Genomic DNA, 17,210 nt, shown 5'->3' with positions numbered 1-17,210 from the left:
ACACTAGGATACATGTGTATGTTTATAGACATACAGATTGCCAGCTCATCCATTCGTTTGAAGCCCTGCGTGGGCATGGGTTTCTGTAAGTGTGCTGACGTTTATGCTTGTTTATACTCCGCCAGTGATAGGTTTGATTAGCTGTAGCTTAGTGTCAGTCTTGATTACCTGAAGAGAGCAGAGTTTTTGAAAATTGATTGTATGTGATATTTTAATGTAAATAAAATATCTTAAGGAAAAGATAAGAAAAACATGACTTTCTGTGTGTTTGCGGAAATGTGTCTAACCTAAATCTCCAATTATAAGTTCCTTGAAAGAAGTGGCCAAAATTTTTCTGTTTTTCTTCTGTTAAGAAATCTGTGGCTGGGCCTGTAATGCCAGTGCTTTAGGAGGCTGAGGAGAGTGGATCACCTGAGGTCAGGAGTTTGAGACCAGCCTGGCCAACATGGTGAAACTCCATCTCTACTAAAAATACAAAAATTAGCTGGGCGTGGTGGTGCATGTCTGTAATCCCAGCTACTCGGGAAGCTGAGGTAGGAGAATTGCTTGAACCTGGGCGGTGGAGGTTGCAGTGAGCTGAGATTGTGCCACTGCATTCCAGCCTGGGCACTAAGAGCGAAACTCCCTCTCAAAAAGAAAAAAAAAATCTCTGCCTAATTTCCTTATGTTAAATGGATACAATAACAGAAAATAATGTAATCTACTTCAAAGAAAAGTACTGTCCATCATATACACCAGAGAAATAGAACAAAGGAGCAGAGACGCTCTTAGAACCAAGCCAGGGCACAGCAGAGGGCGTGGCCCCCCATCGGCTTCACACAGGACTCAAGTTGGGGGGAGCCTGCAGGGTGGAGACCAATTTTTTTTTTTTTCCGAGACTGAGTCTCTCTCTGTCACACAGGCTGCAGTGCAGTGGCAAGATTTCAGCTCACTGCAGTCTCTGCCTCCCGGGTTCAAGCAATTCTCCGGCCTCAGCCTCCTGAGTAGCTAGGACTATAGGCGCACACCATCATGCCCAGCTAATTTTTGTATTTTTAGTAGAGATGGGGTTTCACCGTGTTGGCCCTGATAGTCTTGATCTCCTGACCTCATGATCTGCTCATCTCTGCCTCCCAAAGTGCTGGGATTACAGGCGTGAGCCACTGCGCCTGGCCATCCATTCCTAAGATTCCCCCGAAGGATGACACTGAGGTTCACACAGTCAGGGAAGGAGCTGAAGGAACACGGTGGGCAGAAGGATCTGTGTGAGCGAAGGCTTGGGATGGACCACTGTGCCATGTTCTTGACAGCACATGAGGTGGGAGTGAAGTCCAGGGCGTAGGGGCTGGGCATGGTGGCTCATGCTTGTAACCTCAGTGGTTTGGGAGGCCCAGGTGGGTGGTCGGCTTGAACCCAGCAGTTTGAGACCAGACTGGGCAACCCAGGGAGTCCCCTTCTCTGTAAAAAAAATTTTAAAAATTAGGCAGGCATGATGGCTCATGCCTATAATCCCAGCTAGTTGGGAAGCTGAGGCGGGGGAGGATCGCTTGAGCCCAGGAATTTGAGGCCACAGCTAACTATGACCGCACCATTGCACTCCAGCCTGGGTTACAGAGAGAGACCATGTGTTAAAAAAGAAAAAAATAAGAAGAAAAAAGTAGAGTCTGTGAGCAGAACCCAGAGAGGCAGGGCCTTATTTTTGGCATCCTGATGTCATATCCCAAGGAATGGCAGGGGAGCTGGACACCATGGAAGGACTTGAAAACAGAGCAGTAACATGGCCACATGTGGATTAGAACATTTGTTTTAATGATCCACCTGAGTCTCACCCCACCCCTGGCTGTGGTGTGTGCATAGGAAATGTATAAATATATACAGTTATCAGTGCAAACGTGGGAAAAATGGTTTTGAGTTGGAGGGTGGAGGGACTGGTTAGGGGAGAAATAGCCAGGGAGAGAGGAGAGACACAGATGGATTGGGGAGGGGACTCTAGAGTCCTGCAGATGCCAAGAGTGAGGCTGGAGTGAGGGGACTTGAGTGATATCGGGTTTCGGACGGCAGTGTATAGGTCTGAGAGATGAACTGTGGGGCAGGCTTTGGGAAGAAATGATTCAGTTCCATTTTTGAGGGTCTCAGGTGTCGGAGTTGAAGCCAGGTGCCAGAGCCTGAGGGGATAGCAGGGACATTGGGGGCCGGATTGGCTGAGGCAGTGGTAGCGCTTCAGGCCACGGTGCGGTGGCGGCAGTGCCGGGGAGGAATGAAGACAGGGTCAGGGGAGTGTCAGAAGGCCAGGGACGAGGGTTTTAGGAAGGATTCTGCCCAGAGGCTTCAGAGACAGCATGGGGTGAGGATGGAGACCAGTTCAGGTGCTACTGCAGGGCTCATCGTGGCCTGTGCAGGGCTGGGGGCTAGTGGGACAAGGTGTTATCAGATAAGTAACTGTCATGTCACACAGTTGTCTTAACGCTTCCAGACCTTCCTGCTGTTGGTTCTTGGTTCTTTGGGCTCCCCGAATAACTCAGCGAGGGTGAGGAAACCCTGGGTTCTGGCTGCTCGGCTCCCCTCCTGGGATGGGGGCCAGTGCGGGCATCATCCCAGGCTGTTTCATGTACCTCTCAAGTCCTGGTCGCAGCGCTCACAAGCTTACGTTCCCTGTTGGTGGATGGCAGTTGGTTGTGGTCCTCCTCAGGTTTTGGCCTGTCTGGCTCTCCCCAGCCTTGGCAGCCCCATCCTCTGAGACATGGTGAAGTATGTCAGGGGAGACAGAGATGCCGGCCTGCCAGTCCTCGCTTTGCTCCCAGTTCAGCTGTGGAAACTCTTGGCACCCACAGGCCTGGAAGGTTGTCATGGATGCCAGGGCCTCAGCACCATGTGGCTCACCGCGTGTCAGATCAGCGAGTTAGGTGGATGTCCACATGTCAGGATGAGAGAATTGTTGCTTCTCCACAGGGTGAGGTGAAGCAGAAATCTTTACCAGAGTTGTAAGGATGGACCTTAACAGATGAGCAAGTTCAGGTGATAGAGGAGAAAAATACTAGCCCAAGGGCCTTTGGTTCCAGATCCCCTTGTGTGGGGTGCAGAATAGCTCCCCCATTTTCAGTGGAGGGGACACAGTAGTCTTATGTAAAGTAGAGCATCCTGAAATATTCTTAGGGAAAAGAAAAATGTTTTAAATTACATTTTTTTCAAGAAAAGAAAGAAACCCCCCCCACCCCATAGCAGGGAACAGAGGCTCTCCCTTTGGCCTTTTAAATGAAACAAGGAAAAATATATTTAAAGATTATGTGGCATTGCCTTGAAATCAGGATGCTGTGGGCCACCTGTAGTAGCATTTGTCAGGAGAGAGTAGTATTTAAGCACACACAGTGATCAGGATCCTCTCCAGCTCCTAGCACGGCGATGCCTGCACACATGTGGCGTGTACTTACAAGGGTATTGGTGGCAACGTGGTTACACACGGCACGCATGCGCACGCGCGGACGCACGCACACACACACACACACACACACACACAGGGCACTATACAGCTATAAACATGACCAGGAACTCTTTCAGGTCTATGAAAAGATCGCCAGGATATATTTAGTGATTAAAAATGAAGTGCAGAACAGTATACTGCTGTTTGTGATGGCAGGTTTGTGTGTAGATTTGCCTCCATATAAATGAGAAGCTGTAAGGACTCATTGTTCCTTACCTGCCTGGGAGGGGGTGGGAGGATGTGGTGGCCAGCAAGTGGGAGTACAGGTCGGAGGAGACGGCTCACCGTGTACCTTTTTATGTTATTTGGTTTTTGGTCCGCGTGAACAGATGACCTTAAAGTCTTACTCTCTAACATTTTAACTTGTTGGAAGTTTTTGCTCTTCTGGAGTTAGTGGTTTGAGGAGGCCTCCGGTGGGTGAAGAAATGGTTGTATTGGGAACCTCAGACTCATGATTTTTGTTGTTTGTTTTTTCTTTTGGGGACTTTGTGCATTCCTCAGTTTTCAGAGCTCCAGGGAAAGGTGAATAATTCATTAGGCTTTCCTAATGAGTGGGGTACAGCCACTATCCTACAATCTGAAACTTAGGCTTGCTTTGACCTCCAGCTTATGAATGCATTTTTAACTGTAGTTTTTAGAAGATGACTGCATTCTACACTGTACTAACCCTCACCCTTTTGTAAAAATCACTGTGGCAGTATGTCTGTCTGTCTGTACAACCAGGATGTATGATCCCTTGCAAATGCTACCTGTTACCCGGGTCCAAGACTGTTTGTAAAAGTATTTATCTGTCAAAAAAGACCAGGAATGAAGGCATCCTACTGAGTTTAGAAGGTCCTGGAATGTGAGGAGTTGGAGTTAATTCATACTAAAATAAATAATAAACATTTGGAGACTTGGAAGCTCGGGTGAGAGCAAGTGGAGCAAAGCATGGCAAAGGTGCTCTGGGCGACCTTTTCACACCGGAGGCCCAGTGAGACCATGTTGGTTTCTTTGCATGAAAATATTGAAGGTACAGGAAAGTTGAGTCAGAAATGTAATTTTAAGCTGGACTTTATGATGCTGGGAATGCCAGAAAATACATTTTGAAATCATTGAAAATTGTAATGACTTGAGTTATGTCTGCTTTGCAGACATATTTGGGTTCTCTTCCGTTAATCCATGCATCCATCTTGCTGATGCTGATGACACATAAAAACTGTAGCTTGCAGGCTCTGTTTTGCTGTGTCTTCTGTACCACGTCACATCACATCACATGGAGCAGTCAGGTCAGGGCAGTTGGAATAATGTTGGAAGCAGACAGAGGCCACTGGGAGGTTCTGGGGAGGTTCTCTTAGTTTTCAGTTGCTCAGTTGGGTGCATGAAAGACATGGTGAAGTGGGCAGGGAGGCAGGTGCAGAGGAGGGTAATAGGATTAGGGGTGTGGGAGGTGAGAGGAAAGCAGTTAGGTTCTAAAGACAGACTCACGGTTTGGCCTAATAATACTTGGAATGAGGCCAGCCCTGCTTTCCATTCCTCTGTTTGTTGATGCCCCTACATATGAAAAGGGGTATTGTTTTCTGAGCTCCACTGAGATTGAATTGATGAACTAATTAATCTTAAAAAGATAGAGTTTGGTTAACTATTCCAAATGTTAAATTCACTGTAGGGCCTAAAATAAATCACTCTTGGGATAAGTCTTTCACTTAAAAATATAAAATATGATCCCTGATGGAAGCAGTGTTGCTATTTATTGCTATTGGGTGTTTCATAATTATTGTACAGATGTTTTCTATAGGTATAATGAAACCTTAGCAGGCTTTTTGTGACTGTCTGCCGAGACCGGCTGAGGTTGAGGTGCAGGATGAATCCCGGCATGTCTTTGGTCTTTCCACCCCAGAGTCGGCTGCACATCAAGGTCTTTTGCAACATGACGAATGCTGTTGACAAAATCATTTTTATTTCCGAAGTTATTTTAGGAGAAATTTTATTTTTAATGAGTCAGTTTAAGGTTGTATGTTTGTCATCTTTTGATTAGAGTTTGTGAGGAAATTGAGATTAGTCAATAGCATGAACAAATACCCAGTTAGCAGAATTGAATTTTGTGTTGGCTCCATCACCTTCCTGAAAACTGCGATGGTTTCATGCAGTCCTGGGAGGAGCTGCCAAGCATGAGTCACTCTTCTTCCAGCTGCAGTGGAGCTGCCTTTAGACCTGAAATGTCACTGGCACTTCTCGTTATTTACCTTTTTGTCACTTTCCTGATCAAAACCAGACTCATTCCCAGCAAACCCAAAGAATTTGTATCTGGCAGAGGAGCGGGAGTGGGAAAACGGCAGGTGTCCCTGGGGACCAAATTAGGTCCCCCAGGAGCCTCCAGCGTTCCTACCTCATCCACTTTGCCCCCGAGCCTGGTGCTGGCTACCAGTAACTGCAGCGTTGACTAGGGTTTTCTTTCTGTGAGTCTGCCTGTGAGGACCAATGTGTCCTAAAGGCGATAAAGCTGGGTTAGGATCCAAAACAAAGCCAGCTTCCCTCTTGTGTACTCGTATCACAGCTGATTCTGAAGTGTGATAGACATGCAGGATGTTAGAGACAGATGAGAGATTCAGATTTCAGGTGGTGGGGAAGTTTTACTTCATTGAAGGAGAAGTAAAACTGGGATCATACTCTTCCGCTTTCAGACCTGAGCTATTGTGAGCTGGAAGTGCCAGCGCCCTGCAAAGTCCTTGAGTCCGTGGTCCTGAGTTCATCTCCCTGTGAAGTACATTGAACTGTTTTTTCTTCTTCTTGTTGTTTTTTTTTTTTATCTGCCCCAACATTTCAGTAAAGGGAGGATAACCCTAGGACCGCCAAGCGTATGAAATGTATCGCAAAGACAGTCATTGCTTTGTCCCTGGGGAACTGTGTGTAGCTGTACCCTAATCCACAGGTTTCATCTCTGTCAAGAGAATGGAGGTGTGGCAGAGGAGAAAAATTTAGTAATTCCAGTGGAGGGTTTCCGCAGAGCTCCGTCGGTGTCAGCTGGAGGAGGGAAACGCGTGGCACCCAGTTTCACCTCCTCCGCATCACCTGCTCCCTCTGAAGCGGAGCTTGTTCCACCCCAGCGTGATGTGAGGTCCTTGTCCCAGGACAGTGGGATCAGAACTGTGGGGGAGGAGCGGCGTGTGAGGTTCCTCAAGGTTAAGATGGCTGTTCAGGTAGAGGACAGAGTGATCCATGTCTCTGTTTGTCATGCTCTGCAGGGCTGGCAGGAGCCACACATTGCGTACCTCTCAGTCTTCTCACTTGCAGTGTTTGAGTAAAGGAGACGGAGTTACTGCTTCTCTTCTGATTGGGTTGGAACCTTGTGTGCGGGAGTGCCTGCTGGGAAGAACTGCCTGTGAAGCCACCAGGGCCTCGGTGTGCCTTGGGGAAGAGTTGGCACCTCCATGCTCTTGGCCCAATTCTACGTCAGACAGCCCAGGTGCTGACTCCAGATCAGCAGCTTAGTTTTCCTTGGGGACAGGCTGCAGCCACAGAGCTGCCAAACAAGAAAAATCTAAAATAGGAAAATAAATGCTTCCAAATTAAGTAAGTTGTCTTCAGAACAGCCGTGTGTGAGCTCGCCACTGTACACAAAGCAGGGGACTTTTCTTCTCTGACAAACTCCAAGGATGGCCGACCTTAGTGATCAGTTACCTGATGGGGATATCCCAGGGTACACAAGGCCCCAGCTTCCCAGACAGATCATGAAATGTGAATGCAAAAATTAACAAAACATTCAAATATGTAAATCAGCCTGTGATTCATGGAGATGCCAGCACTCCTCCTGTGAAGTATTTCAGAGCCCACCGTCTTGCTGATCCCGTGTTCATGTCTCTCTCGTTCTCCTTGCTTCCTAATCAGTCCTGACCGTCACACCATTTTTAAAAACGATACCAAGTGCTGAGAGAGTTCCTAGGGAAAGTGGCTTTCTCTGAGGTACACGGGATCCAGATCACTTAGGGCTTATTGATTTTTATGATCAGTACTTAGGTTGCTGCTAAAAGCAGATAGGTTTCCAATGCATTTCTGAATCCTACGAGGCCCTTCCTCCTCAATCCATCTTTAAGAGCAGCGGAAAACTCGCTGTCCCTATCCTGCTGTTCAGGCCGTTACTAAAGAAAACTTGAGTTAATCATTAGGGTCATTCATCTGTGCACTGCCAGCTCAAACTTGTATTACACATGATTATTAAACTCCGGTGGTAAAGAAGTTAGTCATTATCAGGGGATCAAAGGGAACTTAAAGCATTTAAAAGATTTGCGTCTCATCTCTTACCAGTTTTAATAAAAGCAACATTTGGGTTTATTTCTTCCCTAGATAGGGCTGAAGTTAAAAGTGCTTTGATGGTATCACTATTTTTATGGCTCACCATGAATTTTGAAATGGTCTTTTAATCCCTCAACCAATGAAATCTCGGTTGAAATCTCTTTAACAGGAATTTACAAATAAGTTGAGAGCACAGTAAAATTTGGTAATTCAGAGACTTCCATCATTGAGAGTTTATAATTATTTGACTTGGGTTTGACTGTAATTTATCTGTAATACATATTTAAAATGAGAAATTTGGTAATATTTACTGTAATGCACTACATGTGAGTCAGCGGAAGCATAGTCTAGGAGTGGTGAGAAGAGACACCCTCTGACTAAAGAGTTGTTTGTGGGTTTTCATGGAGAACTGAGTGAAAAAGGGTATCTCGAGGCAAAAGAGCAGAAGTGGCCTCAAAGCAGAACCGAAGGGAGAATTGCAGAAGGAATACATCTGTCTTCTGTGGGAGACAACAGGATGCCCAGGGTAGAACACGTGGTAGGATGCAGCTGAATGGGAGACTGTAAACTGCTGTATGGAGGGGCTGTCCAAATGAGGGGGTATTGTTGTTGGGGAAATTAATACAATAAGCAGGATGACAAGCAGAAGAAAAGTGCTGGTCAGGCATGGTGCCTCACACCTGTAATCCCAGCACTGGGAGGCTAAGGATTGAGGATTGCTGGAGGCTGGGAGTTTAAGACCAGTCTGGGCAACATAGTGACACTCCGTCTCTACAAAAGTAATAAAAAGATTAGCCACGTGTGGTGGCATGTACCTGTAGTCCCCACTATTCCGGAGGCTGAGGCGGGAGGATTGCTTGACTCTAAGAGTTGGAGGTTACATGAGCTGTGATGGCACCCCTGCACTTCAGCCTGGTAACAGAGAGAAACCCTGTGTCTTAAAATAGAGAAAACATAAGTGCTTATGTAATTAAGCTTATATTCTACAAACGAACTTTAGTAATACATAACGGTTTTTTGTCTTGAGTATCTGTACTTTTTTTGTTGTTGTTAATTGAAACAAAATTCCCAATTTCGTCTTTACTAGGGCCGGTGGGAAAGTCAGCAGGATGTATCCCAAACCGCAGTTTCCAGGGGAATAGCTCCCGTCGCCCCCGCCCTCTCTGTTTCTCCCCAAAATAACCATTCTCGGGATCCAGGTAAGTTGTCTTTTCACTTGTCAATTACTGTCAGAAATCTGAGCGTCTTTCAGAAAGTTTAAATTAGGATTTCCTGCCAGGCAGCTGCTGTTCTACTAGATAATGACCATCAGAATTGTTTTGTTTTTCATCTTAACAGGTGGAGTTCCGTTGGCTCAGTCTTGCATTGCTCTGATAAATACCTCTTGCTCGTGATGTGTTAGCCTGTACATTGCTGGACTCTCTTTGCACCTCTTTGTTAAGGACTTTAGTTACATGATCTGCCCTGGAATTCTCCTTGTGGGGAGATTTTAAATTATGACTTGAATTTCTTTCTTTTTTTTTGAGACAACATCTCACTCTGTTGCCCAGGCTGGAGTGCAGTGGCGTGATCTCGGCTCACTGCAACCCCTGCCTCCTGGGTTCAAGTGATTCTTCTGCCACAGCCTCCTGAGTCGCTGGGACTACAGGTACCTGCCACCACGCCCAGCTAATTTTTGTGTTTTTAGTAGAGACTGGGTTTCACCATGTTGGCTAAGCTGGTCTTGAACTCCTGACCTCAGGTGATCCACCCACTTCAGCCTCCCAAAGTGCTGGGATTACAGGCGTGAGTCACCTCACCCAGCAAGTTTCTTTAGTATAAGAATGTTTATTTAGATCATTGTGTCTCCTCAGCTATCACAGGTTATATTTTTTAAGGGACCTCTTAGTTCATCTAGATTATTAAGTTTATTTTCATAAACATCACTTTACCTGATATTTTATTTGTAGGATCTCTTGTGATGCTCCTTCTTTTTATTCTGATACTGATGATTTTTATTTTCTGTTTTGAATACTTACATGACAGATTTATCAGATATATTAATCTCAGAACCAATTTTTGGCTTTGTTAGTTTTATTTTCTGTTGCAGTTGATTTTTTAAATGTTTCTTCATTTCACATATTTTTGGTATATTGTGCTTTTATTTTCATTCTCTTCAGAGTATTTTAAAATTTCCCTGTGATTGCTTCTTTGATCCGTGAGTTATCAAATAGCATGAATTCTTCTTCTATATTGGGGGTAATCTATATTCCAGATTGTGTTCTGTCTTGGTTAATATTCTGCGTGCACTACTGTATTTGGGGACATGGGGTTCTGTGTATGTCTAATTAGGTCACTGTGGTTCATTGCCCTGTTTAAATCCTCTGGATCTTTAATGATTTAGTGGAGACCTATTCTATCAGTTCTTGAGAGGGCATTAGATATCCAAATATGATTGTGAAAATTGTATTTCCCTTTATACCAGTTTTTTGCTTCATTCATTTAGAAACTCTGCTAATTAGGTACATACACATTTAAGATTGTTATATCTTCCTGGTAGAGTGACCTTTCTATCATGAAATGCCCCTTTCATCTCTGGAGACACTCTTACCTTGAAATTTCTCTTACCTATCATTTATATATAACTGCATCAAATTTATTTACTGTTTGCACAGTGTGTCTTTTTCTCAGCTTTTTACGTTTTAGCATGTATTTGTCTTTAAGTTAAAAGTGATTGCCCTGTAGACAGCATATGGTTGGATCCAGTTCTTTACCCTGAATCTCATCTCACAGTTCCTGCCCTTTAATTGGCATGTTTCACCCCTTCCAGTGCCTACCATTGAGGTCCGTCATGTTATTATTGGTTTTCTACTTGGCTGTTCTGTTTTTTGTTTCACTGTAACTGCTTATTTACCTTTTTTTGGATTAGTCAAAAAAATATTTAGTGTCGCATTTTATTTCCTCTTTTTGCTTTTTGGGACACCTGTATTTGTTCGCTAAATAGTCTTTGCTCAGAAACCCTGCTTTGCATTCTTAACTTGCCAAATCTACTTAGAGTTAATATGATATCACTCCCTGCCTCACAAGTACGGGAACGACGCAACACTATAAATCATTGACCTGTTCCTCTAGGCCCCTGATTGTGTACTGTTGTTTCATCTTCTACATTTATAGGTGTTAGAAACCTCACTTTATAATGTTATTCCTTTTGCTTTAAAATAGCCACTTTTAGACCAGGTGCAGTAGCTCACACCTATAGTCCTAACACTTCGTGAGGCTGAGGTGGGTGGATTGCTTAAGCCTGGGAGTTGAGACTAGCCTGGGCAACATGGTAAAACCCTGTCTCCACGAAAAGTAGAAAAATCAGCTAAGCATGGTGGTGCACACTTGTCCCGCTACTCAGGAGGCTGAAGTGGGAGAATCACCTGAGCCTGGGAGGTTAAGGCTGCAGTGAGCCACGATTGCGTCACTGTACTCATGCCTAGGCAACAGAGTGAGACCCTGTCTCAAAAAAAGCTCAGACCAGGCACAGTGGCTCACACCTATAAAATCCCAGCACTTTGGGAGGCCAAGGCAGGTTGGATCACCTGAGGTCAGGAGTTTGAGACCAGCCTGGCCAACATGGTGAAGCCCTGTCTCTACTAAAAACACAAAAATTAGCTGGATGGGGTGGCAGGTATCTGTAGTCCCAGCTACTCAGGAGGCTGAGGTAGGAGAATTGCTTGAACCCAGGAGGCGGAGGTTACAGTGAGCCAAGATCGCACCCCATTGCACTCCAGCCTGGGTGACAGAGTGAGACTCTTGTCTTAAAAAAAAAATGCCACTTGTCTTTTAAGCACATTAAGGGAATACAGAAAAGATGGTTATTCTTTTTTTTTTTTCCCCAGATTATTTCTGGCAGTATCCAGTCTTTGCTGAAGATCTTATTTTCATCTGATTTTATTTCTTTTTACTCCAAAGAATATTCTTTAGTATGTCTTAGAGTACAGTCCTCCAAAGTGCTCTCCTTTTTTGAAATTATTTTCATTTCACTGTTTTGTTTGGTTGTTGTTTTAAGAATATTTTCACTGGATAGAGAACTCTGGGTTTCAATCCTTTTTCTTTTAGCACTTCAAAGATAATTCCTCATCTCCAGCCCCTTCTTTTATACTGAGAATTCAGCCATCATTTGACACTTCCCACTCAGTGTGATAGCGTTGTTTAGTTTGCCTGCTTTCAGAAGTTTATCTTTGTGGAAATTTTGCTATGATTTGCTTAGGTATGGTTTTCTTAGTATTTAACTTGCTTGTCAAGTTCTTGGATCTGTAAGTAAATGTTTTTCAACAAATGTGAGAAATATTTAGCCATTATTCATTAAAACTTTTCCGCCTTTCCTTTTTGTAAGGTATATTGCCGAGTTAAAATGAGGAAACTGAGGCCAGTGAGAAAAAATGAGAATTCAATTTATTCAGCTCCCGGGCAAGGTTCTGTGGTCCAGGAAGGGGCCAGAGAAGTCGCAATGGGCTTCTCAGGGCGTGGGGTTTTATAAGAAGTGGAGGTAGTTGATTGGTCATTGGGAAACAAAGAGCAGACAATTTCATTGGTAAGGAGATTTGATTGATTGTTAGGGAAACAAAGAGCAGACAGTTTCATTGGTAGGCTGACTGGCTGGGGAGGTTAATGTTAAACTGCCATTGGACAAATCTTCCGCGGGCTTTTTAAATTTTGAAAGGGTTGAGTGAGGAATGCAGGAGTGGGCGTGTGGAGCCTGCATGGAGAAACCAGATAGAAGCAGGTGTGGGGAGCCAGCACAGAGAGATAAGTGTGTCCATTTGGCTCTTCAGCGAGGCAGCCGGCCTTACACTTTTCCTCTGCTGCTTCTGAGAATCTAATTAGTCACAGGTTAGATTGCTTAATACTGTCCTACAGGTCACAGAGGCTCTATTCTGTTTTTTTTGTTTGTTTGTTTTTTGTTTTTTGAGACAGGGTCTCACTCTGTTGCCCAGGCTGGAGTGCAGTGGCATGATCTCAGCTCACTGCAACCTCTGCCACCAAGGTTTAAGCAATTCTCCTGCCTCAGCCTCCTGAGTAGCTGGGATTACAGGTGCCTGCCACTACACCAAGCTAATTTTTTGTATTTTTGGTAGAGACTGGGTTTCACCATTTTGGTGAGGCTGGTCTGGAACTCCAGACCTTATGATCCACTCACCTTGGCCTCCCAAAGTGCTGGGATTACAGGCGTGAGCCACCACACCTGGCCCTTTTTTTTTTTTTTTTCCTTAATTAACCTTTTAATCTTATGTTTTCTGATAGGATAATTTTTTTCTGTGATTTCCAGTGCTCTGTTAAGCACATTAGGGAATTTTTCATTTCAGTCATTGTTTTTTTTTTTTTTTTCCCCAGTTCTAGAATTTCTATTTGCTGCTGCTTTTATGGTCTTAATTTCTCCATTGATATTCCTGGTCTGTGCATTTGTCAAGACTGTATTCTCCTTTTCATCCTTGGACTTGTTTAAGAAAGCTGCCTTAAAGTCATTGTTAAATCCACTATCTAGACAGCTCATGGTCTATTTTTATTGACTCCTTTGTTGACTGTGGTTCGTATTTAATAATACATTCTTACCTGCTGCTAATTTCCAAAGGCTGGGATCAGAGGTACAGACAGGTATACGTATGATATACTAAGATTTCTTCCCCCTATTTTGTTGACTGTGGGTCGTATTTAATAAGTTTTATCAAATGTATTTATATACACCCATGTGATTCATACCCCAGTCAAAATATAGGACATTGACAGGACTCCAGTTAATTCCCACTCCCCATGGTCAGCCAGTGTTCTGATGACTACTTCTCTAGGTTACTTGTGCGGTTTCTTCCTTTTGGATCTTTATTCATCTTAAACTTATTTTATGTTCTGTCTCCCCTCTTTTATTTTTCTCATCCTTGTTTTTGCCTTCCTGTAAATGATTTGACTTTTCTAAACTGAGTTACGATGTATCTCTTGGCATGGTATAGCCATCTCTTTGCTTTTTTATTTTTCAGTGGTGTCTCTCATGGGCTCTCATGGTTACAATGTATATCCTTAACTTTTCGAAGTATACTTAAACTCAGTATTCTACTGCTTTCTGTAAAATGTAGAAAGCTTACATCTGTATCCATCCATTTACCATTTGCCAACTGATTTCCCAGTAAGTTTGGAATCCTTTCAGGGGTTAGTGTGGAGTAGAGATTTGGGGGGAGTTGTGTGTATCTGTTGAGGCAAATGTATTCCTTAAGGTGACTTGTTTGTTCATTTCTAAATGTTATGTGAATACAGCTTTTTATCACCTATGACTCGAATTAGATTTTACTATAAATTAATAGGGGGAAGAAATCTTAGTGTATCATAGATATACCTGTGTGTACCTCTGTTTCAAGCCATTGGAAATTAACAGCAGGTAAAAACATAAGTTGTTCAAGGAGTCTCTCCCTAACTTGTAATAAACAACTTCCCAAAAGGTCAGTTTCATCATCTTCCTTCAATAAATAGTTATGAAAAATTAGATTGAGTAAGACATAGTCCCTGACTTCAAAGAGCTTAAAGTCTAGACAGAGAGCTGTACATGTGTGTCATTGGCAATGTGACTTAAAAATCAGTTCCATTTTATTCTAGGGCAGAAGTGAAAGCTTGTGCCAGTTAGCGACAGGATAGAGGTGAATTACTGTTCTGATGCTGATAGGACCAGTGCATACTGGAGCATTTTGGCAGCACCCCAATTATAGCTCTTTAATTGGAAAAGGGACATTACTATGTTTGAGGGAAATTACGGAAACTACAATAATTGTGTTTCTCTAATATTTTTTAAGGATACCTTTGGTTTTTATTGTTAGATTTGCTGACAAGTGACGTCTGGCAAATGTACAGGAAAGAAAATGTGTGTGTAATTGTATCTGTTTTCTCTTTTTCCCCTGTCATATGGGCAGGACTCGGTAACCTCGCTGCGTCCTATTTGAATCCCGTCAAGTCCTTTGTGCCACAGATGCCAAAGCTCCTCAAGTCTCTCTTTCCCGTCCGCGATGACAAGAGGGGCAAGCGGCCGTCTCCCCTTACACATCAGGTAAAGAGCACCGAGAAAGCAGCCGTGAGCATTTTTCTAATAGACGGGCACTCCGTGTTGTGCCCAAGCTAGAGGTGGAGGTGCAGCGGTGGGGCCGGGGGGCTAAACCCTGTTTTTAAACTCGGGAACAGCTGTCTGTCATTTCTCCTCCACTCTCTTCAGAGATAACAGAGCTGTTTAAACTTACGGACACACTCCCTCCTTTCTGCTTTTAAAAGGTGCCAAGGACACTGCTAATGTGATTTATGGTAATATCACTTAGAGCAACAGTAGTAAAATTTATGAAGTGCACTTAGCATTGTTTGTGTATTGCCAAGTAGAAAATGTAATTCTATTTTTAATTCTTGATTTCATTTCTTTTTTCAAACAATTTTACATCGTGACTGCCCTTCCCTCTCAACCTCTGTTTTCTTTACTGTGGATAACCTGTTCTTTTACTGAAAAGTGATCGCCTGTCTTACTGCCTTTTTTCTTGAAACTTTACCCAGCCCTAGGGTAAGTGTTAGAGCAAACGTGAAAGGATTTTCCAAACAATCAGGAAGCTGCTCTTAGGCAATAGTAAATGGGAACCCCATTGGAAATGCAATTTCCAGCCTTATATGTAGGTGTTAACTCAGCAGAAAATGATAAATGAGGATTTATTTATACTCATTCAAAAACACATACAGGACACATTCTGTTGTGAAAATAGGTCTTTTGACATCAGCTTCTCCATGTTCTTCTAAACATTCAAGTTGCAGAAATGCAGGTTGAGTCATCTGAGACTTAACTCTTTGAAAGAATTTTCTAAGTTTATGAGTGCATATTCGGGGAGAAGGAATTAGTTTTATCAGGCTGCTATGCAGATAAATAATTTTTAAAAATCTAGCTTTAAGCATGTAAATAAGCATACACATATATGCAGTAGATGGAAATATTAAAACAAAGATTTTGCCGCTATTTAAACTGTATTGAACGGGGCATGTGGGGGGCTTATGAGTTACTGAAATGAATCTGTGACTGCAGGAGCTGAGTCTTGCAGGGACTGAAGTAGGCACTGATGATTTTTCCCAGGTTTTTCTTTCCCCAGAGATCCACTAGAACTGAACCAGTGGTCATTACTGTGTACATTATTTAGTTGTAAACTTCTGCGTCATTGTTTCACAAAGTGTGATTCATGAACTGTCTGTCAGATTTATCAAGGGAGCTGTTTTAAAAAAGTGTCTCAGCCTGCCCTGGGAACCCATAGCTAACTTGGGGAGGCCTTGTAATCTGCATTTGCAAGTGCCTGTGATGATTCTTATTCGGTAGAGTCTGGTAACCAGTGTTTTCAGTTGCTGTGTAGCGAAGGCAAAGTCATGTTGGTTGAAGGAAATTGGAATCATGTTGGAAGTCATGGAGCCAGCCTGCCCTCATTACCATTCTCTTTTAAAGCTATTTTCAGTTTTCCATATCGCAAGTTGCATCACCTGCTACCTGTAGAACTTATTTATGCTCTTACTGTTTTGGCAATGAGTGATTGGCCCTCTCTGGATGTGAGAGGAACAACAATGTGTTAGAATAAATGTAGTGTTTGGAGAATAACTACAATTTATAATCACCAGGTTAGAGGTTACCTTGAAATACGTAGATTTCTTAAAACAATTTTTGTTCATTTCCTCCAGTCTGTTCATTTATTGTTTGAGCACATACAAGCAAAGGTTTGGCAAAACTGACCTCATACAAATATTTTATATTTCATAAAAATATAAAATATATGGCTGAGTGTGGTGGCTCACACCTGTAACCCTAGCATTTTGGGAGGCCAAGGCAGGTGGCTCACCTGAGGTCAGGAGTTTGAGACCAGCCTGGCCAACATGGCGAAACCCTGTCTTTACTAAAAATTCAGAATATTAGCCAGGTGTGCTCTTGTAGTCACAGCTACACAGGAGAATGAGGCATAAGAATCGCCTGAACCCAGGAGGCAGAGGTTGCAGTGAGCCAAGATTGCACCACGGCACTCCAGCCTGGGCGACAGAGCGAGACTGTGTCTCAAAATAAATAAAAATAAAAATATATAAAATATGTAAATCTAAAACTGGCCTTAATGAAGAGACCTGGTAGTAGAGCCAGAACATTCCAGTTGGTTTGTGAGATCTCAGCTCCTTGGAATGCATTTCCCTTTTCTCAGGGTCGCCAGGGAGCTCCCCCTTGCCCACGCCATCTGTCGTTATCATGCAGACTTTGCATCAACATGATGCTGGAAACACTTCCACCTCCAGGCTTCTGTGCACCTTCCTTCGCCTGGCTTCCCTTCCCTCGGTCCCCGATCCTCTCCTGGGACTGTAGATTCCATCAAGCCTTTACATACAGTGCCCAGAGCTCCAACTGGGGCCCTCCTTTTTGTTTTTGAGCCTATTTTCTTCCATGCATAAATCTCAATCAGTTTTGCAGCTTTAACTGTTTAAA

At 43.5% G+C, this 17,210-nt stretch overlaps 1 protein-coding gene across 2 annotated transcripts in view; it reads left to right on the top strand.

Moving 5' to 3' along the window:
• Nucleotides 1–17,210, top strand: part of KIF13B (kinesin family member 13B) — a 194,428-nt gene that overhangs the window by 155,320 nt on the left and 21,898 nt on the right. For both annotated transcript variants that reach the window (XM_021665164.2, XM_064368766.1), the window contains exons 36-37: nt 8,817–8,928; nt 14,650–14,783. In XM_021665164.2, the coding sequence (XP_021520839.2) occupies nt 8,817–8,928; nt 14,650–14,783 (246 nt within the window). The remainder of the gene's footprint in view (nt 1–8,816; nt 8,929–14,649; nt 14,784–17,210) is intronic.

The sequence above is a fragment of the Aotus nancymaae genome, unplaced genomic scaffold (assembly GCF_030222135.1).
Source record: "Aotus nancymaae isolate 86718 unplaced genomic scaffold, 86718_ANA_hifiasm-v0.15.2.pri h1tg000079l, whole genome shotgun sequence".
Taxonomy (NCBI): domain Eukaryota; kingdom Metazoa; phylum Chordata; class Mammalia; order Primates; family Aotidae; genus Aotus; species Aotus nancymaae.
This window is presented reverse-complemented; position numbering and strand designations above follow the sequence as displayed.